This window comes from Anguilla rostrata, chromosome 1, assembly GCF_018555375.3.
Source record: "Anguilla rostrata isolate EN2019 chromosome 1, ASM1855537v3, whole genome shotgun sequence".
NCBI lineage: Eukaryota > Metazoa > Chordata > Actinopteri > Anguilliformes > Anguillidae > Anguilla > Anguilla rostrata.
The window spans coordinates 15,234,266-15,257,947 of record NC_057933.1 but is presented as its reverse complement, the minus strand read 5'-3'; the positions used below and the strand labels follow the sequence as shown (position 1 = coordinate 15,257,947).

Genomic DNA, 23,682 nt, shown 5'->3' with positions numbered 1-23,682 from the left:
ACAGTATTGGTGCTAGGGTTCCTAAACCACTGACATAATCAACCTCTTCCCTTGACTTTGTAGGGCCTATTTTACTATGCAGTTTTGATAGTTTAAACACAACTAGTTATTGCAGACATTATATGTAAACAGAAGAAGTTTCCAATACCGTATTTGAAAAATTTACCCATGCACTATATATGAAATGTGGACAGTCAACCTCAAATCCTGTAGATGGCTGTCAGGTCTGAAAACCACATTATCATTCAGCTGAGATGTAACTTCCACATAGGAAACACAAACCGTTTATGCATTAGGCTATAGAGTGGACAAGATCAAGTGATGTTTATATTCTATATGTTATTCGCTGTTTATAATGCAATGCCAATAAATATAGGAACCATAATAAATGAGATGAATTTGCATAGCAGTAGCCTGTATAATAATAAACACTATTTATACAACACTTCTCATACAGAGAGTCAAAGATCATTCTACAATCATTCATACAATTCATATAATTCTATTCTTTCTCATACCTGATGCCTAAAGCTGTGTGAGGTTAGTAAGTACTTGAATGGGACAGCTCCTTGGATAACAAAATTGCTGCTTGAAGTAGTATTATTATGTCAATATGTGTGTGTTTTTCTCTTAGGACTAAGCAGGAAATCAATGCCCCAGTGCAGTGATGGGGAAACTGTGTTGTAGGAGATGCCATATTTCACATGAGGTATTAAAAACTGAGGTCCTGACTCAATGTGTTTAGAGGCCATCACACATATTGCAAAGATAGGAGAGCATATTGCATGAGTGTGTCCTTGCCAAATTCCCCAATGCAGAACTCTAAGTCATTTCTAATGATAATAATAACAATAATAGGCTTAATTGTCTGCACATATATTGTATAACAGATATATTAAACCTGTGTTTTTACTGCTATTGAATGTAGACCCATAAATGGAATGTACTTAATGTGAATAAATAACACGTGCAATTGCATGCTTCAGAACCATTTGTGATAACCGCAAACGAGACGAAGCTTCGGTGCAACGAATTTGGGTTTTGCTGCACGGCTTGGCCTATCTGAGCATCCGTAGGCGTCAACAGCACTCCTGCTTCTCTGCGGCTGTGCGTTTCGGGTGCGAAACACCGGTGTGGGCAGCAATCTGTATAAACCATGGAGCAGATTAATAATATCGAAGTCGTTCCGTGCACGAGCTCCAATTATATGAAACCGTTCAGGGTGCACTATAGCCAGGTGAGTTAATGCAACTCACTCCCACGCGATTGTCTTTGAGATACTCTGGACTGCAGAGCTCATCGGAAGCTAGTTGCTAGCATTAAACCACCCCATTCATATCTAGCTAACAACCCAGTCCCCATTCATATGCGGTTGCTTCATTATACTCATCACAATATCTCGATAACTTGTACAGAATACTAAGTATGAGCTAGGTGGTGAGCATGCTTTCGCTCGTTGCATTTTTCAGATAACAGTAAATTTGTAATCCAGTAGCAGCAAATATTTTGCTAGCTTGCTAACTAACATTACGAAGGTTTGCATTTGGTTTACTCAAATATACAACGATAGCTGCTGTCCACATGCTTTACATTTGCGAAATGGACAGCATAACGCAGATGATCAATGAGCCTCTCCGTGTTGCTTGCTCTTCAGCTGTAAAGCCTCGATGAGTTGAACTTTTCTTGGTTGCTACTTTGATAAGTAACTAGCTATGAATAGCCTACTTACCCACGTTAGTTCGTTTTATTAGGTGGTTCTTAATTACGTGTGACTTGAAAGAAATACATTTTCTCAAGTTGTCGAATATGCCCACTGTTGTCTTTTTTATGAACAAGTTCAAGTTACTTGTGTCAAAAGTGACATCACTGGACGCAAGCTTTGTTGCACGGAAATGTTTTACTAAGCACCGTTACCTATATTGTAGGCCTACATCCTGATGTAGTTGATCAGTACTGTCCGGTTAATGTGACCTCATGCACCTGTATAGCTGTGACGTGCGGTTAGCTGTCAAATTCTTCTCTTAAGCGGTTAAATAAGGTTTAGCACCCGCCGAGCAGATAATACAATAATGCATAAAGAAAAGAACAGAAACCTGTCTTGGAGTTTCTAGTGCATGGACTAGAACTTAGTGTATCAGTGCTGTGTCTTTGGGCTTCAGACGCATGAGACATAGCGTTAAATACAGAATGTGGCGTGTAGCCGTACTGTAGCCGCAGCTGTGCGTGTTATCACTATTATTATTTTAAGAAACAATTAAAATCCGATATTGGAGCCCGTGACCTGGGGTTGTGGCGGGGTTGTGATTTTATTTAAGCAAAAAACAAACGAACAAAAAACAGACACAAAAAAGCATGCAAGCTCAGCACAATGGCTCATATTGTCTAGAGTTTGCTAATATTGTCAGCACGCACATTCCTCCAAAAGCAATGAAATGCATTATCCCAGGACATCCTGTGCAAAATCATTAAATGACGAAGCACCTCGCAGGGAGTCCAGACCCATTTAGGATATTGTGTTTGTTTTCTTAAGAGGAGGGCACCTGCTTTTGTTTCCTTGTTAATTGTTTTCTACATCTGTGTCTGTAGTGTTGACATTTGTGCAATGTTGTAATGCTTCCTAGTATTGAAGTTAAGAGTCAGTGTGAAGGTGCTTGCCTATTGTGCTCCGGGTTCATGGATGAGTCACACATGCCGCTTGCTGGGTCCATGGCAGGGGAGAAATTCCTTAAACATTCCAAGCAGATGGTCTGTGTAGACCATCTACCAACAGTGATCAGTGCAGCAAGCCACACTGTCATGTTTTTATCTCTTATATGTTTTTGGGGAATTTTACAGTATTTCCCTTTGTCCCTGGGGCATGGTCAGTGTTGGTTTTAAAATCATGGAGGGGGAGCAAATGATGATCATCATAGGATAATGGCCAGTGAATGGCCTGTACAAGGCAAAATAAAAATGAACTGGAAATTGACTGAATCTTGTCAGCCTCAGACTTTGGGTACCAGGACAGATCTGGGCAAAGAAGTATTACTGAGAATAGGTTGATAAGTTTGGTGGCAAGTTTTTAGGTAGGCCTAGGTTTTGTTCACACTAAGTACAGCCATTTAGACTTTAGTAATTTGGCAGGTGCCAAAGCAACTTATGAAAATGCATTTCACATGGAACCAAACACCACTGCTATGATGAGAGGTAGAGAGAGGAGAAATTACATTTGCATAAGTGTCGCTGTCAAGGTGCATATCCCTCAAGACTTGTGAGACAATGGGAGAGGGGGCCACAAGGACCTGCTGCCAGGTGCTTGAAAAAATGGGACAGCCATTATAGGAGAGAGGGTGCTGAACAGAGGGGTCTGGTCAGAGTGTATAGTGCAATCGTTGTCTGAAGATAGGAAGGAGCACTGCCGTTTGCAGCTTGATATGCCAGTGTGAGTCATTTGAATTGAATGCGGGCATTAATATTGCATTGCTGGCATTTAGCAGACGCTCTTATCCGGAGCTACTTACACATATTTTTATTTAGCATTTACATTGCATCTGTTCCTTCAGCTGAATATATACTGAAGCAGTGCATCGGCAGTGTCCTGCCTGCCTATTACACATCCACTTGCATTTTTTTTTTTTTTTTTTTTTTTTCAAAACTTCAGGTTTTATGTGAAGAGTCTTGGGAGATGGGGCACATTGCAGTGAGATACTGAGGCTTTTGCAGTAGTCTCCACTGAGGCTACTGGCTGAGCTGGATCTGCAGTTCTGAGTCACTGTACCACCTACACGTGCCTGCCAGTTTCTATGCAGACCCCTTCCAGTCTGTTCCCTATAGACACTGACTCTGCATTGCTCAGAAGACCAGCTCCAAGCCATTGCTCTGATACAACACAAAAAGCTGGACATCAGGAGTTATTTTTAAATACACTGAAATACTGGGAATTCTGTGCTTTGGACTGAGATCCCGTTAGCCATTTTTATTAAAAAGATAATGCTCTTCTTCACCTTTCCTATCTTAGCTATATGCCTATACAAAGCAGGCTGAGCACTTCTTTATTATTAATTCCTCCTAACATTTCTGCACTGTGCTATTTGTAAGAACTTAAAATCAATCATAAATTAATCATATGTATGTCTATGGAGTAATTTAGTTCCAGAGATATAATTGTATTTTTTTTTGTCGGTTACAACTGAGGACATGGTTGCTTGCAGTTATGCTATGCTACTAAAGTCTTTGTCCACTTTTGGGTCCACTGATGCAATGCCTCAATATGTTTCATTTTTAGAATACAATCGTTGGACACAAATAGCTCACATGGGTGGAGGACAAATCTTACAGTTAGATCATTTTGAAAAGATCTTGACATCTATGGTCTATTCTTGTGTAGTGCTAAATAGTCTATTCTTGTTTAGAGCTAACTCTTTTGCTGGTACACATTGTTTGATGGTTTGGCCATGATGACATTTTGTGTTAATTCTCACATTGAATCTTAGGTTGACCTTTTCACCTTCTAACATTGCTAACTGAACAATGACAGTATAGATAGATTAGCAAATATAATTTAAGCAGCCTGTAAAAATAGTTCAGGACCCTCCCGAACATTTAAACTCCAATTTACAGAATTGCAACTTTCCGTCATTAAAAAAAAATGTAAATACAAAAGTATTCTTGCAGATAATGTTGACAAGAGACAAAGCCAAAACTAGTGAAGGTTTCTTATCTCTGTTTGCAGAAAGCAAGAACAGAGAATTTCCTGGTCAGGATGCCGCTTTACATAATCTTGTGGATTGGAGCATAGCTTGGGGTTAAATCTGTTGAGGCAAAGGTGTTAAGGTATCCCTGGTCTGCAGTGACCCCATTTGTCTTGTGCTGGGTGGCTTAGTCTGAAGCACTTCAGTACTTCAGTCAAAGTACTCATCCCTATGTTCCTGGCATTTTGTGACATCCCTGACTGTGGATCATTTTTAACTGGTGCCATATCACCTATCCCATTTTTCCCTTCCCTGAAATCATTAGTCATTAGCCATTGCCATTTCAACCAGTTGTTTGTGGCATATTCCCCCGCTCTGTGCATTTCTCAAATTGTTCTCTTGATTCTGTTTTATTACCCTGTGGAATGCTGCTAGTGCTTTGTCTTCACATCTTTGCTCCCAGTCGTATTATTATCTCGTCCTGTCCCCGTTCACTTCGTCTCATGGTCGGAGACCAGAAAATTGCCAGCTCCACGAATATTTACTTCCCTGCAAAATTGTGTTGTAAACCGACTGTGAGTTTACATCATTCAGATGCATTTTGTCTGAAATAAAACTGCAAAACATTAGCTGTTTTATGGTTGCAAACACACTAGCAGGGCTTAGGTGTAGATGCATCACTGATTAGGAAAGCAGGTACTCTAGGGAAATGATAGGATCTGGACATGATTGATTAGTTGATTGGCTGAAGGACAAGCTTGGTCCCAGAACCCAAATCCTAGAGCTTTTCTCATGCAGGGCGTTCAGGAGTCCTGAGCAGGCAGCTGGGCTGACGCGGGTGATTTCTCCAGTTGACAGCCTGCTGGATTAGGGGACGGGAGGGAGGGAGGGAGGGTGATATCAAAGGCGGGGGGCGGGGGTATTAGGACCGGAGCGAGCGGGTGGACAGCAGATGAGGAACAATGAGAGCCGGGAGCCCAGGGGAGGCTCAGGGGTGAGGAGGCCATGGGAAACGTGTGGCAGCCATCACCGCAGCACCAGGCCGCTGAGCGCGCTCAATAGGCACAGGAAATAGGATTTGCCAGGGCAGATGTGATGAGGGGTGATGAATACATTTGAGCCGAATGAGCGAGATGGGCACAAAGGTGAGGGCCTTGGATGCGCTTCCCATGAAATTGTGAACTTTAAAAAAAAAAATAGTTTTAGGGAGGTGTGAGAGGAATGTGAAATTAACTGAGGGGTGACTAGCAGCTGAGTGTCCTCCTGTTGCAGTCTTCTCCTCTCGTGCCCTTTGGAATCATGGGAAATTTTCCCTGGGATCAGCTCAGTTGCAGGAGACGTTTGAGTGGGCGGTGTTTAGAAGCATTGGAGGTCTGATGGACAGGTGGTCAGTGTGCCCGTGGTTGACCTCTGACCGCTCTGTCCTCCCTGGTGACAGTTCATGCGTTGCCTGGTCCTAGGGGGTTGTAACTTTGAAGCCCGTCTCCTTTCTGTCAGTTTGAGGGCTGGAGGTGATGGCTGACGTGCACTGTGGCCCACTGTCCCTCTGTGTGGCTCGTACTGGCTCCCTCCGTGCCTGTTCACTATAGGTCACGTCCTGCTGTGAGGGACTTCACATCTACTAATGACTGCCAAAATGAATCCCCAGTGTTCTTACAGCTCTTATCAGAAACGCATGCATGGTACACAAGAGGGACCAAAATTGCATCAGTCCCATGTGTTAAAGTACAGTGTGAAACTCTTCTGATATTTATTCCTTAGCCTCCTCTTGCCTGAATGTTAAAAAAGTTTTTGCCTGTCAAATGGGCAAGTATGTTACAGACTGATGCACTGTGAATGGGAGCAACCTTTTGTTGAGGTCATCTCAATACAAATTAGCTTGGTTACGCAAGCTCCTTTTTATAGCTTGGTCTTTACTGGACAGCTGTATGGCTGCTATATCAAAAGCGATATTATGAGCTGTATTTCTGTAAAAAAAAAAAAAAAAAAAAGGGCAATCCATCTTAGCGGTTGAAACGGCATTGTCCCCATGTGTACGTGCAGCTCGCGGTGGACTGTGGCTCCAGTGCCACGTCCTGCTGGGGCCCCACAGAACTCCATGGCAAAGTCAAAGCAAGGAAAAAGCTATTGATTCCCCAGACTGTTAAGCATTATTTCTTTATCAGCCCCCCACCCTCATCGTGCTCCATTGGAACATGACGACCATCTCAGGGAGGGGGGAGTGGGCAGCATGCGAGAACATTTTCCCACTGTACACGGAGCCGCGGTTCTGTTGACAGGGGTGGTCGGCCATTCTGGGCATTGTATTTGTGTCCTGTGTATCATTTCCCAGCTAGATTGTGGATTGTTAAGGGGAACAATGGAATGTGTCGCCTTGAAGGACCCGTAAATCACTCGAGATGCCGAAAATACAGCGTAACGCACTGCCCATTGCAAACTAAGAAAAGAATATTCGGCTAGTGGTTTTCCAGTTGAGCTAACATTTTATTCCATCCGTAAATAGAGCTGTAGGTGTTAGCTGATTTCATGGCTGCATGCAGAACATTGAGTAGCCTCAGTGTTATGAGGAAAATGTTGCGGCTGTCTCCGATCACATTTTGTTTGCGTTTAGATGTTTCATAGTTCATATGCAGAATGTTTTTTGGAATGCTAACAAATTGGGTTGATATTTGCAATAATTGAGTGCAAAAAAGTGCATATACGTATCATTTTAGAAAAAAAAACTGTGAATTCAGATTATTAACAATCAATTTGCATAATGACAAAATCACGTAATTTGTCTGGCATACGTTTGATGATGATGTGATTTGACCTGTTGAATGTTGAGTTTGGTAGAAGTAGTGTTGAAGTCTGAACAGCAATTTCTCAGTGTTGCAACCAAGCCAAGTCTCCATCAGATTTTGGCCACTGTGTGAGCTGAAACCCCTCACAAAGACAGCCGGCTACATCTCCATGATCATTTTCACAATGACTGATCCTCTGTATCCCAACTGCCAGGTTGTAACAACTTGTGCCATGAACTGTGTTGGATTGTCCAGATTTCTGGGTTTCAACACCCCAGGTTGTGGTGGACTGTGAGCTGATTTAGTATAGCTTTCAACATATGAATAGCACAAAGGCAGTATTCTCTTGATGCACAGTACATTCTTACCTGTTCCCTTTGCTTTTCACCGGGTTTTATTTTACACTTATAAGATGAAGAATCTAGTGGCCTATGTGGCCTAATCTCTAATCGAGCATACCATTGAACAAACCGTTATCTGATCTGTTTCTTTTGATTCTTGGTAATATATTCCAATGCCCCTTAAGTGCCTTTAGTGACACAATATTTTTTATTTTTAGTTTGTACTTAATTTTAAATTTAGCCTACATATAGTTTTCTTCTAATTAACTACTCTTCATAATATACTTTTGGTTTTCAAATTGTTTAAAATTTTTTTATCATATAGGCCTATATGTTTATGTGATAAAACATCCTGTTGTGATAGTAGCTGTCCAGAGTAATACTCTCACCGGCACCGTGGCTAACAAGCTTTCTCTTGACAGACCCTCTCACACTTGTGACCATTTGACAAGACACTGTCAGGAATAATTACTGTCAGTTCCTTAGGTTTCTTTGTGTCGATGCTGTCCGTGGCAGGGTCTGTCCGGCCTGAGTCTGATCCGCAGTGACTGCACTTCCCCGATTCACTGGCTGGTGGAACAGGCCGGCTCTCTGTCCCCCAGACTGTCCTCATTTCAACAGGAATGCTGGATCCTGCAGGAAATGAGGGAGTTTGTGAGCTGGAAATAGCACTCAGTCAGTGTCTGGCCGTCCCCTGATGAATAGCCGTGGGAGGTGGAGTGGAAGGGCAGGGGTCTCTATGGGAAGCACACCTGTGAGAGAGGGGGTGTGGGAGGGTGGGGTGTGGGGGGGTGGAGGAGGAGGAGTGGGTGGGGGGAGGAGTGAGGGGGGGGAAGGGAGGGAGGGATTGCAAAGACAGCATGCGGAGACAAAGGGGTTGGTCACCCCCTGCTCTCTTTCTTTCATCTCCCCTGCTTTAAGAAGTGCATGAGGAGAGAGCGGAGCACAAAGACTTGTCTTCAGCCTAAACCGACCAGCGTCGCTTCCCAGGAATAAGGCCGCCCTGTGTCTGCCCGTCTGCCCGTCCCCACACATATTCCCGCAGCTCGCGCCGAACCAGTTTCCTGGCTCGGCGGCCCGCGATGAATCAGCCTGAAGCTACAAAGACAGCTGGTGTTATTTGACTGGAATTGCAGCTTGGTGCAAAACTTGATGGCAACAGTGCTTGTTGTATTTAGCCCAGTGGGGGGGGGAGAGGAATCTATACTGATGTTGGTCTAACTTTTATTAGTTTTAGCAGGGCCCATGCCATTATGATTGAATAAATCTCCATTGAAATATATATTTTTTTTAAAAAAAAGTTGTTTTCAGGCGCTTTAGTTCTGTGTTCTGTATCTGTGGGCCAATATTTACTCAGCATCAAGGGTGTCTACCAGTGTTGTAGCAGGTTTTGCACTGGACTGCATTGTGAGTTAGTGTGTATTCATTAGGAGTTACCAAGTCTGGAAATGTCACAAAAGCACCCTGGGGTTGAGTGAATTAAATGCGTCCTCAGTTTTTATTGTTACATTTCAGCATTCAACACCAAGGCAGGACATCCTTTCTGGTTTTATTACTGTATAACTTCAGTTGGGCCGCGTGCAACGGCTTTAATGTGCTGTGGAAAATCTTGTGCCATTAGCGCGGTTAATGCGCTGGTCAGTTCTGCACAGGAAGTGCAGGAAGTGAGGGAAAGTGGGCATGAAACACCTGCATAAAGTTTTGGCACAGTCACGACTGTTAAGCAAAGTTCTACTCTTCACTAATAGGGCTATACCCTGCATTTGCCTGCAGTAAACCGTTTATGAAATTTATCAATTACCAATCCATACATTACTTGAAATATCATTTGGAGAATGAGTTTGGTTGATGATTTGTGATTATTATTATTATTATTATTATTATTAGTAGTAGTAGCAGTAGTAGTAGTAGGCTAGTAGTAGTAGTTGTGGTTATGAAAGATGACTGTGCAGAACTGGTCATCAAGCCTGAATTTAATTTGCAGTTAGGAAAGGTACTTGGTTTGAGATGGCTTCAGGAAGGGCCTATTCATAAGAAGTGTGCATTCCTGAGAATGCTTGATTGTGTGTGTGTGTGTGTGTGTGTGTGTCTCTCACGTGGACAAGACTAGATGACTGTGAATGGACGCCTCCCAGACTGAAGACTCCGGAGTGCCGGGGCAGGATGTGAGCTCGCCTGTATTTCCTGTTCTATTTCAGGTTCACGGTCTCGCTTCAAGCGAGCCTGGAAGGAAACGGCTTCATCGGCGTCCGTCCTGTGGAAGGAAGGAACGCGTTGCTGGTCATACGCGGAAGGGGCCGAGCGCTGTCTGTAGTCTCTGTCCTGTCTGCCACCTCGGTGCTCGGGCTGAAGTCCGTAAGCAGACTTCAAAAAGAGCGTGGGCTCCCGTTTCTGGCACCGTGTCAATTCAAATTTTCCGGGTTTATCCAGAGCCCCCAACCGCTCCATGTCCTGAGAAGCCCATCATGTGACCTATTCTGTGTAAATATGGTGGCCTCACTTTACTTTGTTGGAACTGCTTATTTGAAGAAGAAAACTAATTGAATAGCAACCGGAACTCAGAACCACAGGAACAGGAAGAAAGTCTCCAATGATAAACACTCTCTGGCACCAGTGCTGTGATTGAATCTCTTTTTTTTTTTTTCCTGCTTTACATCTTTCAGTGTGTTTCCAGTCAGCTTGCTCTGTGTGTATTGGAAACTGGCCTATGCAGAAGCACTGGCTATATATATATGGTTAGCATATGATCATAGATCTTCCAGCTCCCATACATTTGTGTAAAACCTCCACATTGTAGTGTAGGGTTACAGTGCTATGGATTCTCTATGTAGTAATTTTAGACAGACATACCTCTCCATCGGGGAAACATGTTTAGTGCCGTGTCCTCCCGTGAACACACTTTTAACGCTTTCGACCATCGCAGTCATCTCCAGCAAAAAAAAAAAAGAAAGAAGAAATCTGTTTTGTTTACAGAGAAAGGAGGAGCGGAGGGGGGGGCTTAAATCACGTGTAATTGAATAGCACATGGTGGGAATTAATGACCGTGATTGTAAATGGCAGCGTGACAGCAATTGAATTTCTGCAGCTGCCGAGGTCGCCGTGTAATAAACTGGGGCCGATGATAATTAGACTTTAAGCACCTACGAGAACAAGATTTCTCCCTCCCCCTCCCTGCGCCCCCCCCTCGGCATTCATCCGGACGCCCGTCTTTATTGCACGAGGGCCAAGGGACCGCATTAACTTCAAGGCCCTGCCCCCAGTAATCTGTATAGTAATCTGTGTCGCCTGTGATTCCCAAAGCCCCAGCGGGCTATTCACATTGACCCAGTGAGTGGCCCTGTTAATGAGGGCCTCCGCCATCTGTGGGCCGGGCCGCCGTCCCGGCTGCCATCAAAGTCAGCCCTCTCTGTGGACATGTCAGCGCGAGGGGGGCTTTCCAAGGGGGATTGCCTGTCACACATCCACCTTTTGTCACTGGAAAGATTTGGAGAAAAGGGGTGGGGGGGGGGGGGACGACGAAAGGAGGGGCACGTCACTCTCTTACGGTTGAAGCCGAGTAATGTTTTAGGCCCAATTAAATTTCACTGAAGTTTTGTGTTACCTCAGAGAGAAGTAGAGGAAGTTGTGCACAATGGATTTAGGCGGTAGAGGGGTGTTAGGATCACTTCATGGGGAAAGGTAGACGATTGAAAGGACATTACCTGACCGCTGCGGCGGAGGCTGGAATGCTAGCTCTAGCGGAGATCCGTAGCTCATGTCTGCAGTGGTAAACAGCTTTCACCTCATTCTGATGTTATCTGGTCTCTCGACTTGTCTAAGAAAATGAATCGGTTGGTAGGTGAATGCTTTAGGCAGGTAAAACGTGCGGCATTCTGCTTGCGTGTGCGGCTATGGTAATATGTCGATTCTTCTTGGGGCTGCCGTGTGTTTGGCACCTGTTTTCCAACTGCTCTGAAAGAACACGTTTTCTGATGAAGGATCCTGCTTTTTTGATTGCTCTCCTCTCCTTTGAGAACAGAGGAGCTGGCCCACACCAGCACACTTCTGGCAGCGGGTGAGCTGCGGAACTTTCCAGAAAAGATAGACTCAAGACGGGACAGGAAAAGGAGTGCATGGCATGTGAAATGTCAAAAGGTCTTTTTGCTGCACGTAGAATGCTTTGAGATCAATTCTTTGGCATCGTCCGAATTATCCATCCTGAGAAAAGGTTCTCTGCACTCCACCCTGAAAATATTTACAGGTATTAATTATATCATTGCTGAGTAACTTTCTTAAAAGTTTATGTTGCTTCAGAATTCCTGCATGCGACCCACAGTTCTTTCATACTGTGTGCTGTCTGCAGCGCTGACTGCACGGAGGTAAAAATGTCAGGTTTGTACAGCAGTCCAGTTATAATAGCTGACTGCAAATTGCTCTACCAGTAACCGCTTGTGGCGGGGGGTTGCCAGAACTTTCATGTTTTTTCAGTGAACATGGTTAGCGTGATTCCTCTTGTCATCTTGACTGCCATCCTCTAATGGCCTCTTGCAGCAGTCCTCCATGCCCTCTGCTGCCAGCCTCGGGCTCTGCCACAGAGGCCTGTTTCCACACGTTAGGGTGGCCATCTGGACCCCAGTTCAGAGTGAACCTGACACAGGTATTGTTTTACAGCCTAATGAATTGGAGTCCTGTGTGTCCTCGTGCAGTTGGCACGGGGCTCTGAAACCAAGCTGTCCTTTTGAACACCCAGAAATGTGACGGTTTGTAGCTGCGTAGGAAAGGTTTCTGCCGTTATACAGAGAACACCTTTTGTCCTCTCTTTGGTGTTGTTTTTATTCTGTTCCAAAGTAGAAGTCTGGGGGAAAAATGGGGGGGGAGTGGTTACAGGGTTATGTGTATCAATGATTTGAGTGATGATTTATGTTTTGTTTATGATGTCATTAACAATGATTTCCTGCCAGAAAGAAAGGCAAAGGCAGATGTCTTGCATCACTTAAACAGAAAAAAGGCGTGTCCTGTAGTCAGTGAGGAAAACGTAGAAGAGAGATTTTGTTTCATGGTTAATCAAAGCATTTATTCAGTGTTGAAATAATTGTTTTTGAAATGCCCCACCCCTACTGTGTTGTGGAGCAGTGGAAGTGTCTCATTTAAATTAAAGTTGTTGTATTTAGTCTCCACCACAGCCGATGCTATGCACACAAATGCAGGGATCCTTCCCTGCCAACACAAATATGCCCACCTCCACAACTATGCGCTCGTGTACCTGCTTGCCACGGAATGGTTCCTGTTCCAAACTCGGTCTTCCCTAAAGGTGAACATGCCGCTGTCAACACCCACAAGGATAGGGTCACGTGTGATTTTCCTCATTGTACAGGTAGAACTTTGGCTGCTTCAGGCATCTCCAAACCCATCCCACTTACGAAGGTCTCCTGTGCGGTAAACACATTCCTTGTTTTATGTGAAGGACGTGAATGTATGGGATTAGAAAAGTGTCAGCAAACGTTTCAGTGCTGACTGAAATCTTCATCAGTCTTCATCAATCTGCTGTGCATTTTTGGCCTTGTGGTTTTTTTGTGGATCTTTTTTCTTATAGCCTCCCATATGCCGTGCTTCCCCTTTGCGGTGTCAAATAAGGTGAAGGTTCTGTTTGCTCACCCACCTCCATGGCAGTTAGGAGAGAGACCTTTGGACGTCGACGCTCAGTCCCAACCGCATGCGGCCCGTGTGGTTTGGTTTCAGCTCAGCTTCCCTCCCAAACAGTCACCGTTTGGAGCCAAGAGGCACAGGCAGTTATGTTTACTTGGTGCACAAGGCAAACCGGAGTGAAGGGTTTGCGGTAAAGCGTTTGTACGATAATGCAAAGCTCCACGGGGGGTGTCAGTTTACACGAGGGTGTGCGGGTGTGTTCATCATATTGTGTCTAGTGTATTATGTGAACCTTGTTATTTATTCCCGGGCCCATAGGGTAGTGAGAGGCAACAGGAAATGTGTATGATGGGATGTGTTACATATTTATGTCTCTTCCTTGCAGGAGCAATCATCTGTGATTTCATTCCAGACCTCCAATGTACATTTCTGTGCTTAATACGTATATGATGGTTCATTTCTCTCTGACAACCGATCAGAATTCAGTGTCACTGAAAGCATTAGGAAGTGAGGGAGGTGTTGCAAAGTGCATTTAGGTATCTCCACACATTGCTGTTTAATATCAGACTCTCAATGCTATTTCACAGTGAGCCAAGATGAATTTCCACCTCCAGAAAAAAAAAATGTGTTAAATGATGAAAGTAGGTTTTCATCCTAGACTATGTTTTCCAGGCAATACATCTAGGTTACCTTGAGCTGATAAAATATATGACGGGAGGAATGTGGCTTGGCACCTCGGCTAAAAGCATGGGAAGTGTTTTCTGAAGAGGTAAAAATGTCTGGATGGAATCATAATAATATCTTAAAGCCTGAATTATCTATAGAGTTCTCTCCTTTCCCATAACCATCACCCAACAGGCCTCATATCCGAGTGCTTTATACTTTTATAGGCTATAAATATTTGGGAGCATGTATTTACACGCTTTGAGTTTTAATGCCGTAAATCCATTTTAAATTACAACACTGATAACCGAGCAGACTTCTTTACTGGCTAGCTCAGATAGAACTAATGCCTCATATTCATTCTCCAAGTAGCACATGCACAGTAGTAAGCATGTGTAGCATGAGAAAAAAACCACTTGTGTTTAATGGATGATATGAGAACGGTGAACTTGCTTAAAAGTGTACAGCATTCTGTGTTGGATGTATGAGAAAATGTCAGAAGGGTCCTTGACTTATCAGCCACCTACTCTCCCCACTCTACTTTGTTACCACTGAATGCTATAGTGCTTTCCTAACTGCACATTTTGGTATATATTCATTTATTTGGTATATTTTGCTGTATTATATTTCTGGCCTATGTCATATGATGATTCAGTTGTTGCCTTGGCCCTGCCTTATGTGTAAACTGACACTATATGTGGCTGTTCTGTTTCTCCCATGAATCAGTATAGCTGCATGCTCGTGTGTCACTTTGCGGAAAATGAGTGTTGAGTCTATCACACACTTAAGCAGTTATTCGTAAGGGGGATTATATGAGAAGATTAAGCACTGGTGATGACCCCCCCCCCCCACCGTACCCCTACACCTCTGTGATCTTCGCCGTGGTGGGGTTGGTTTAGAGTGGCGTTCACACATGACTGGTCAACGTGACGGTTGGGCTCTGCAAACCCATGGGGGTACAGCAATTTCCCCGACATTTGTTATATTTGTGTTTTCATTTCAAAACACCCACATTTCGCATTCTTTAACACATCCAGCAGTTTGTCCACATGTCTCCCGAACGGGAAAGTGCGTGTGGGTGTATTTTTTCTCGCGCTTCCTGCATTCCGGAACGTTCTGTGAGGGCTCATTGGAGGTATGTGCATTCCCAGGCACTGTGCTGCATGTCATGACCTGAGAGCCGAGAAAGAAGATCTTCACTTTTTTAGATTTTTTTTAGCATCTGTCATTAATCATATTTTGGAACTTCTGAGGGATATTTCTTAGTTTCGTGGTGGGGTTTGGCAAAAAGGGACAGCCGGAATATTGTGGTATGATGCCCAGTCTTGTTTGGGTGGGGCTGCACACTAGTGGGTCTGCAGAAGTGATAGACTGGGTGTGAGAAGCTTTTGGCAATGCCCCTCTGTGGGACTTCAGAAAAATGTCTATCTCTAGAATCCACTGAGAATTTTACCCAAGGAAATTGTCTCATTCTGTTCTGCACGTGGGTCAGTTACTGGGCTAATCTTGAACTAGCACAATCGGCACTCAAATGACGTCCAGTCATTTTTTTTCACTGCAAAGCTGCAAACTTACTTTGGTGAATAATATTCAATCAACACTTATTTTAAACCTTTTATTCTTGGTTTGCTTTATTCATGTGTAAAATTTTCTTTTCTTTTTTTTTACAGAATGGAACGAGGAAGTCCTGGGACTTCATGCGCACACATGACAGGTGAGCGAGGGTATCTATATTACAGCGTATTGATATTACACCATATCGGGTAAATCGTTTTTGTTTCCATCCTCTTCCCATTTATTTTCACCCACACCCCTCGGTAAGCTTCTGAGCCAGTTCCCAGGGGGTCAGGGGTCAGGACATGGCAGCCACACAGAGCCCAGTGCTGCATACACCTTTTCTCTCTGTGTGCTGAAGCATGACTCACCACCTACATTAAAGAACAACTTCATACTGATAGGAACAGGCAAGGGGCAAGTGGCTTTGAGAGCAGCTAAGCCATGCCGACCGTGTCCGCAAACAGAGCTTTTAGGTCTCGTTTTGAGCTCCACAATTGCAGAGGAGTCTGATTAAGCCTGTAAATGCTAGTGCAGCCAATCCGGGCATCCTTTGCACCTCCAGTTTGGACTGTGCAACAGGCAATATATGAGGTGGCTATAGTGTAGGAATGGGAGGGTGGCATGAATCCACAATGACTAACAATACCTGGTCACAGCATCGTTGCATGTACGATCCACCGTTGTTTCTTTAGATACAGTCGAATCCTAATCTGTACTCTTTTTTTCTATATAGCTGTGGTACTTGCTGGAAGGCATTCGCATAACTGTGTAATTTGCTGACCTCAGAGCATGAGGGGTGACTCCACTTCATCGAGCTGTAGCCGCTGCGACCCCATTCAGGCACTCTCTCAAAGGAAGTTCTTTGGAAGGAGGTGTACCATTTTGGCAGTGCTATCTCCTCTTTGTTTCTGGATTGTGTCGAGAGGATTGACAATTTATCACGCCGTTGGCCCTCTCCAGAGAGCTGGCATCTTGAGAACACTTCATGAACTTAGTACCTCTCAAGATGGACATCTCAGACTTGTGGGGTGCCTTTTATGGGTGTGAGCCCTGTAGAGCAGCTTTACAGAGGTTCAGGCATTGCTAAAACACATTCAGCTCTGCTTCCAATTCGCTCAGAAATAATTACAACTGGAATTACCAGTAACTTAACATAACTGCAGCAGTATCAGGCATGAGCTGATGGCTTATGTAATTCATCGGTTGGAACATTGACCAGTGCTTTTTATTTTTATTCGAAACTGTTTGGGGGTTTGGAAAAGTCTATTCTGGGTGGGATGACAAGGAGGCTGGAAAGTGGATAAAAAGTAGAGAGAGAAAACAATGGACTAAATAGAATTATTACCATATCCTCTATGGTGATTTCTTCCTCTTTTTTTTTTTTGAACAGCTCACTCTTCTTAAGGAACGGATCCAAAAGGTCCAGCTTAGTGGGGAAAACCGCGGTGTGGACATCTGAATGATAATGAAAAGAAAATGGAGGGAATTAAAGAGAGCCCAAAATGCAAAGAAAGAATGGAAGAACGGGGTTTAGAATGGTGGGGTATGGTTTAATGCTCTCAGTGTGGAGGGCCTTTGTGCATTATTGCTGATGGTGTCCTCCCAGGGGAACGCTGTATTGATCCTCTTATCAGCCCCTCAATACAATAGGGGCCAGGGGGGGAAGGGGGGGGGCTCACTGGGCTCACTGTGCTCACTGAGCACCCGGCCCAGTTGAAAGGTAAACCCATTAATACCGGCATCTGTTTAGATCATTAGTGTCACCCTGGCCCCTTTGTGACGCGCGCCCCGCTATTGGTCCTTGGGGTGTTCCGGTAATGAGCGGGGAGGCGAGAGGGTTAAGGCCAGCGTTGGCCATGCTTTTGTGGTGGTGGGAGAGAGGGAGCCCAGGGAGGGGCCGATGCTGAGGTGGAGGTGGAGGTGGAGGTTGGAGGATGGGGCTGGGGATGGAGGGGGTAGGTGCGGCCGGCCGGTCGGGGCAAAATTCCGCACGCGCAAGGAACAAGCTCCCGCCGCTCCTGCCGACGGAGAGTCTGGCGGAGAAGTGGCCTCGCAGCACGTTAAATTGCCCGTGCCTCCACAGGCTGTAAATTTAGGAATGGGTGGAGGAGGGGGGGAAGGGGGGAAGGGGGGGGGGGTTTACATATTAGGAGAGCTTTCAAGGTAGAGCAGCGGCGCAGGGTGCTAAAACAAGCCGAGGCCTGTCAAAGTCATGACCTCGTACCAGCTGAGCTGCTCTCAGGCCTGTCCAGAAAGGCCTCTTTATCGCTCCTCAGCAGCCTGCCAGGGAAAAGAAATAGCCTGTGTTCTGGAAATAGTTTCCTTTTCCTGGTGTGTTTGTTTTCGAGGTGGGACAGGGATCCAGGAGCACGATAGATCAGCGTGCGCAGATAGTGCCCAAAAAAGGAATTAGAAGTTCTTTATCAGGGGCTGAAATTAATCTTGTTGCTTGTAGATAAAGTGCTTTCCCTCCCAGCCTTTTTATAATGCACTTGATTTTTTTTTGTTGTATTATTATTATTATTATTTTCTTAAATAAGTAATCTCCAGATCCCACTTCCAGGGCGCTTTCACCATGGGAAAGCAGACCTGGCAAGACAGGGCAGGGCTTCCTGCTTCCTCAACTCCTTCCCATTTCTCCACACAGCCTGTAGCCGCCTGGCTCCACCAACGTGTGTGTGTGTGTGTGTCTGTGTGAGTGTGGGTGAGTGTGCGTGTGAGTGTGAGTGTGAGTGTGTGTGTCTGTCTGTCTGTCTGTCTGTGAATGTGTGAGAGAGAGAGAGTGTGTGCGATTGGCTTTCATTGCATGCCTTCTAACGAATTGCTGATTCACGCAAATCATCACTTCTAGACTTTTGTCATCATGTGCCATGGTCATAACCTTTTTGAAGACAGCAATTCATGAATGTTTAATTATGGGTTTAATTATTATATTTGTCTAGATGTTTGGGTGATATAGGATTCATATCACAATATTTTAACTTTAATTATGGTTAATCCGTTCTGCAATGCTCCCCTTTTTAAACACAAGCCTGAAAATGACACCCAAAATTAAATGGTAACTAATTTTGAACCATTTTGATGATGACAATACCACCAAAAATAAGTATACTGTATTGATTTTCCTAAGGCATGTTTAGGCAAGTGATTTCTTCCAAGGCCTCCAAATGCCAACTCTTCTGTTTAGACTTTGGCATTGCAAAATACATTTTTGTTGTAAAACAACAGCCTTTTAGATATAAAGTCTCAAAAACTTTTTCCGGCGTGTAACGGTTTTCTTACACAAAAGAAACAGTGTGCGTCCTTTTATGAAATACTAACATATACGCCATTATAAACTTAATTTCACTGGCTAAAATGCTTTTCAGTCTTCACGATAATAGCTTGCCATTGGCTGACTGTGTACTGGGGAGGAATTATGCTGCCCATGTCGAGTCATTACTTGGGCTTGGTGGGTCCCATTGGCTGTACAGAGAGGGACTGCTTGGCCAATACTGGTCAGAGAACCTTGTACATGGGCTCATCTTCCAGAGAGTTTGTATCAACCGAAGATAGTAATAATTCCTATTTACACAGTACTGTCTGCGTGTAAGCAACAGCAAAATAGTAAACAATGTCAAATCCCCCTGATTTTGTTTGCTGGACCCTTGCCCAAATTAGGAAACTGACTTTACCATGATTTGTCTCATCTGTGGATTTCTAAAACGCATAGAAGTTGTGAATATAAAATCATAATACATCCTTCATCTCATAATCTTCCTTCTCTCCAACAAAACTGTAAAACTGAGAAATGCCTCTTTTATTCCTGCTAACCATACAAGTGTTCAATTTATCGTATTACAGTGTACAGCATTGTCCATCTGAAGAATTTACACATGAAGCCTGTTTCAGTGCAGCTGCTCCATATGGGCTGACAGTATCAGCAGCAGACATCTTGGAGAAAAAAAACACATTCAAAGGGGAAAGAGACAGGCCGAGCAGTTTGTTTTGAGGAAGCTGTCAGGCCGAGAGCGCGTTTTCAAGACGTTTCAAAAGGCCGAGGTGGGATGGGGTAAGCGCTTGTGTGGGGAAGGTGATGGAGGTGAGGACCCTCCCCAAGGCTGGAGTTAAACTAAAGCCAAGCCCTTAATCTCCTTCAGTCCAGTGCATCTTCCATGTGAAGAGATCTGGAATGCCTGCCATGCCTTTGTGTGTGCTGTCTTTTCCCCTCAGAAATCCCATTGAGATGGTGAGATTCTTAAGACTGAGATGTTTTTCTATTTTTTTTTTATTTGAAGGATTTAGCTAGTAGCTTAAAATTCAAGTAAGGCAAAGAGACAAAGGCCGGGGTGCTAATCCTAGGCTAGCACAACAACAAGGTGCTGGACCAGCCCCTCCCTCCCTCCCCCAGTGTTTACTCCGTTTTGGTGGCCAACCGCACTGCAGCCCAACATTATTAATAGGTGTGCAGTAGTGCGCTAACCTTTCTTTAGAAGCGGGACTTGGAGGGTTAGGGGTGGGGTGGGATGGGGTGGGGTGCTGTGGTGAAACAAGAGGGAAGCACTTCAAAAGCCTCTCAGAAAGTTCCTTAAAGAGTGCAGGGGAGACACGAAACCAGCCTGGGTATTAATTAAGGTGATAACCCTTACCTTTTCAGTTCCTTCCAGAGACAACCCCGTTATCAAAGCCCTGCTGGCTAATTGACACTGTCTGCTCAGCACAGCGGATGGAGGAGCTGTTGTGTCTTTCTCTTTTACGGGTTCAATCAGCTCCTTACATGCCCCCCCCCCCCAACCTTGTAATGAGGGAAGAGAGATTTACATGAGTGCGGGAACTGGCTTCACATGTTTTAATGGTAAATGAAAGGCAAATGCCGTGTTTTTGGCCATTTGGGGCCTTTTGCTCAGTAATTAAAAGCCCCTTGAGCAACATACATTGTGCTTCAGTTCCTTTGTGGCTGAGATGAAATTGAGATGAGACACATTTTTTTTGTAGCTGATTTTATGTCTGCTATTTCAGTTAGCTTGCCGTAGTTGATTACTGGTAATCTCACGTGGTATGAATATAGCAATGGGACACCGCATTGTCCAGTGCTGTTAGGTATGTGAGCTTGGTGGTGTGTCACCGTGATGGAATCAGCTCTGAAAGATGTCTTTGTAAAGGCCCTCTTCCCCGAACCTGGTCCTGCCGAGAACACAATCTGGAGTTGACTGAACCGCGTGTTAAACAGCCCTTCTGAACGGATAAAGCCCCTTGGAAGTGTGTTGGCGTTGTTGTTTGCTTTCCCGCCGTGAGGAAATGGGTTTTCTGCCGCCGCGTCTCTCACGATCCTCCCTGTCCTGAGTGTTATTCCTGAGTTTCAGGAGCACAGGAACAGTGGCGGCCAACAAGCGAGACTGACAGAGCCCCCCCCTTAGGCTAAAGCCTTCAACTTTACACGCGTTTTCCAGTAAGACACCGGCTAATGAAGATGTTCATGAACAAAGGGCAGCGCAAGCCAGGGCAAGACTGAGTCTCCGTATGAGTGACAGAGCCAAAGGAAGCCATTAAAATGTAAGTTTTGTTATGAGAGGGATTCCTGCAGGCAGTTGCGTGTCAGGTTTTCAGTGTACATTGACCAGTGTGCTTGGGCGAGTGAAGCTGTGCAGGTATAATGGTCAGACAGGGTGACGCTGTCTCAGGAGGGTGCAGTTATCTCCGCCAGCACCCAGAAGCCTCTGCTTTGTGGCTCAGCATTCCATCATTTCAATGTGTGTGTGTGTGAGGGTGTCTGGGTGTGCGTGTGTGCGCATGGGTGTGTCTGTGTGTGTGTGTGTGTGTGTGTGTGATGGTGTGTGTGTGTGTGAGGGTGTCTGGGTGTGCGTGTGTGCGCATGGGTGTGTCTGTGTGTGTGTGTGTGATGGTGTGTGTGTGTGTGTGGTCTGGGCTCATTCCTCTCTTGCTCTCTCTTCCCTCAGTGTCTCAATCCTGATCTTCAATACCAGCTCACACTGCTTCATCCTGGTCAAGCAGTTCCGTCCAGGTAATTCCCTCCTTTCTTTTCAAGCTGTCAATTTTAAGAAATTATTTCCCTAAACACTAATGCCCCCTCCACAAAGACCATAATGGGCAGAGGATTTGTCAGTCACAAGCTGCCTGTAATAGACGTAATTCAGTTTGAATACATTTCACTTAGGAGTTTCGACCTTTATGTTTGCTGCCTACAGTGGTGTGTGAGCTTTGGGAGGATGAGTACAGTGAAATGAATTCTCTTGTTCTGCTCTCCCTCCGGCAATGTACCACGCCTGGAGTGTGACGATCTTTTCTCATCACCTTGCGCTGTGGCTCCTCCCTCTCTACCCCCTCTCACCCCCCCCCCCGCAGTCATTGTAAACACCCCCTGAAGAGGCTTGCGGCTCTCGGCGTTCACGGTGGGAGGGGCGGCTACCAAAAGGAGCGCTAGCCTCAGGCCGAGTCGTTTTTGTTCCCAGTAGTTTGTTTGTTTGCACAAACCGAATCTGTTTCTTACTCTAATCATAAGGTGATGGATTGCGCGACTTAAGCCCCTTCTTTTCTTGTCTCCCCGTCTCTCTGATGTTCAGCTACAAATGGCCGCCCTCTGGCTTCTCAATTGCCCGTGTGTTTTCTGCGACAGAAGCAAATGGGGAGAAAGAAAGATATCTCGCTCAGAAAGCTCTTCCTTTTTGATGATCACAGCCGTGTATTTTGTGTGAGGTGGCTATTAGTATTTAATGTAGAAAAATGACCGTTCGGCCCACCAAAGCACCGGAAATGGCCTCAAAACACGGCAAACTCCATCGAGACTTTCGGGAAACGCAAAAACAGGAACGTTAGCGATATAAACATCTTTTCCCTGGCGGGGCGGCCTGTGTGTTTGGACCGTTTCGGCCGCAAGGCCGTAGCCCTCCCCTTGGGCCCTGTCTCACTTCGCTCGCTTGCCGTGACCAGCCCGCGGACACAAACCCATTGTTCCAACCCGAGCCTTTAAGGGCCTACGGTGCTCGCTTCATAATGGAAGGAAGGCCTCGCATTCAAAGTGATTGTTTTTCAGCGAACGACATAGGAAAAAAAGGCGGTAAATCGTTTCTGTAACGGGTGATGTTCAAACAATGCTATTCGTGGAATGTTTTTCTTTGGATTGTTAAAATGTATGTGCTGCGGGGTTTGTTTGTTTGATTATTAAAGGATGTATTGTCAAAGTAACCAGTGTCTTTTTAGCTCTCCCATTGTGAGCAGGAGTGTGCATGTGTGTGTGCATGTGCAAGTTTGTGCTTGTGGGCTGTGTGTGCATGCGTGTTTTGACTACTGGGTGAAGGTCAGCTGTCGCTCTGTGTAGTACTTGACCTCTGTGTGTGTGTGTGTGTGTGCGTGAGAGGGAGACGGTGACTAATGAATAGGGTCATTTTTCTTAAAGCATAGCAAACAGACTAACATGAGAGAGAGACTGAACAGAGCTGATTCAGTACAGGTGTGATGAGAACCGGTCAGGATAAAAACCGTAGCTACCTATGCTAGCGAAGCTGTAGGTTCTTGGTGAAAATGGGAGAATGCGGTCGTGCCGTGCCGTGCCCGGGACTGAACCGCAGGTGGCTGGGCCTGGAGCGGTTCTGTGCGTCCCCGAGCTGAACGTCTTTCCCGTCCGCAGCGGTGTACATGTGCGAGTGGGAGAAGCACCAGCCCGCACCGGCCGGGGAGGAGGCCGGGGGAGCGGGGGACGCGGCGGACGCGGCGGGCGAGGAGAAGGCCAGCGGAGCGGGGGACATGGCGGACGAGGAGAAGCGCTCCCGCCTGCCTCCGCCCTCGGCCGGCGTCACCTACGAGCTGTGCGCCGGGCTCGTGGACAAACCCGCCCTCTCCCTGGAGGAGATCGCCCGCCAGGAGGTCCTGGAGGAGTGTGGCTACGACGTGCCCGTGGCCAAACTGAGGAGGATTACCTCCTACAGGTACACCCCACCCCCCATCTTCCCCCAGTACACACACAGTCCTAAAAATCCTTATCTCCTCAGCTTTGCCCATGACCTTCTCATCCAGCAGACAGATTACGGTCCCCCATCTTTGCTGCTG

At 45.4% G+C, this 23,682-nt stretch overlaps 1 protein-coding gene across 2 annotated transcripts in view; it reads left to right on the top strand.

Annotated features, from left to right (window-relative positions):
- The first annotated feature begins 1,002 nt into the window (after positions 1–1,002).
- The window catches only part of nudt14 (nudix (nucleoside diphosphate linked moiety X)-type motif 14), a 30,647-nt gene continuing 7,967 nt past the window's right edge, over positions 1,003–23,682 (top strand). The window contains exons 1-4 of one of the 2 annotated variants that reach the window (XM_064324389.1): positions 1,003–1,237; positions 15,753–15,796; positions 21,576–21,640; positions 23,264–23,561. In XM_064324389.1, coding sequence (XP_064180459.1) covers positions 1,157–1,237; positions 15,753–15,796; positions 21,576–21,640; positions 23,264–23,561 — 488 coding nt within the window. In that variant the 5' untranslated portion in view covers positions 1,003–1,156. Of the gene's footprint in view, positions 1,238–15,113; positions 15,662–15,752; positions 15,797–21,575; positions 21,641–23,263; positions 23,562–23,682 lie in introns of those variants that run through there. The other variant, XM_064324396.1, reaches the window with a different exon arrangement.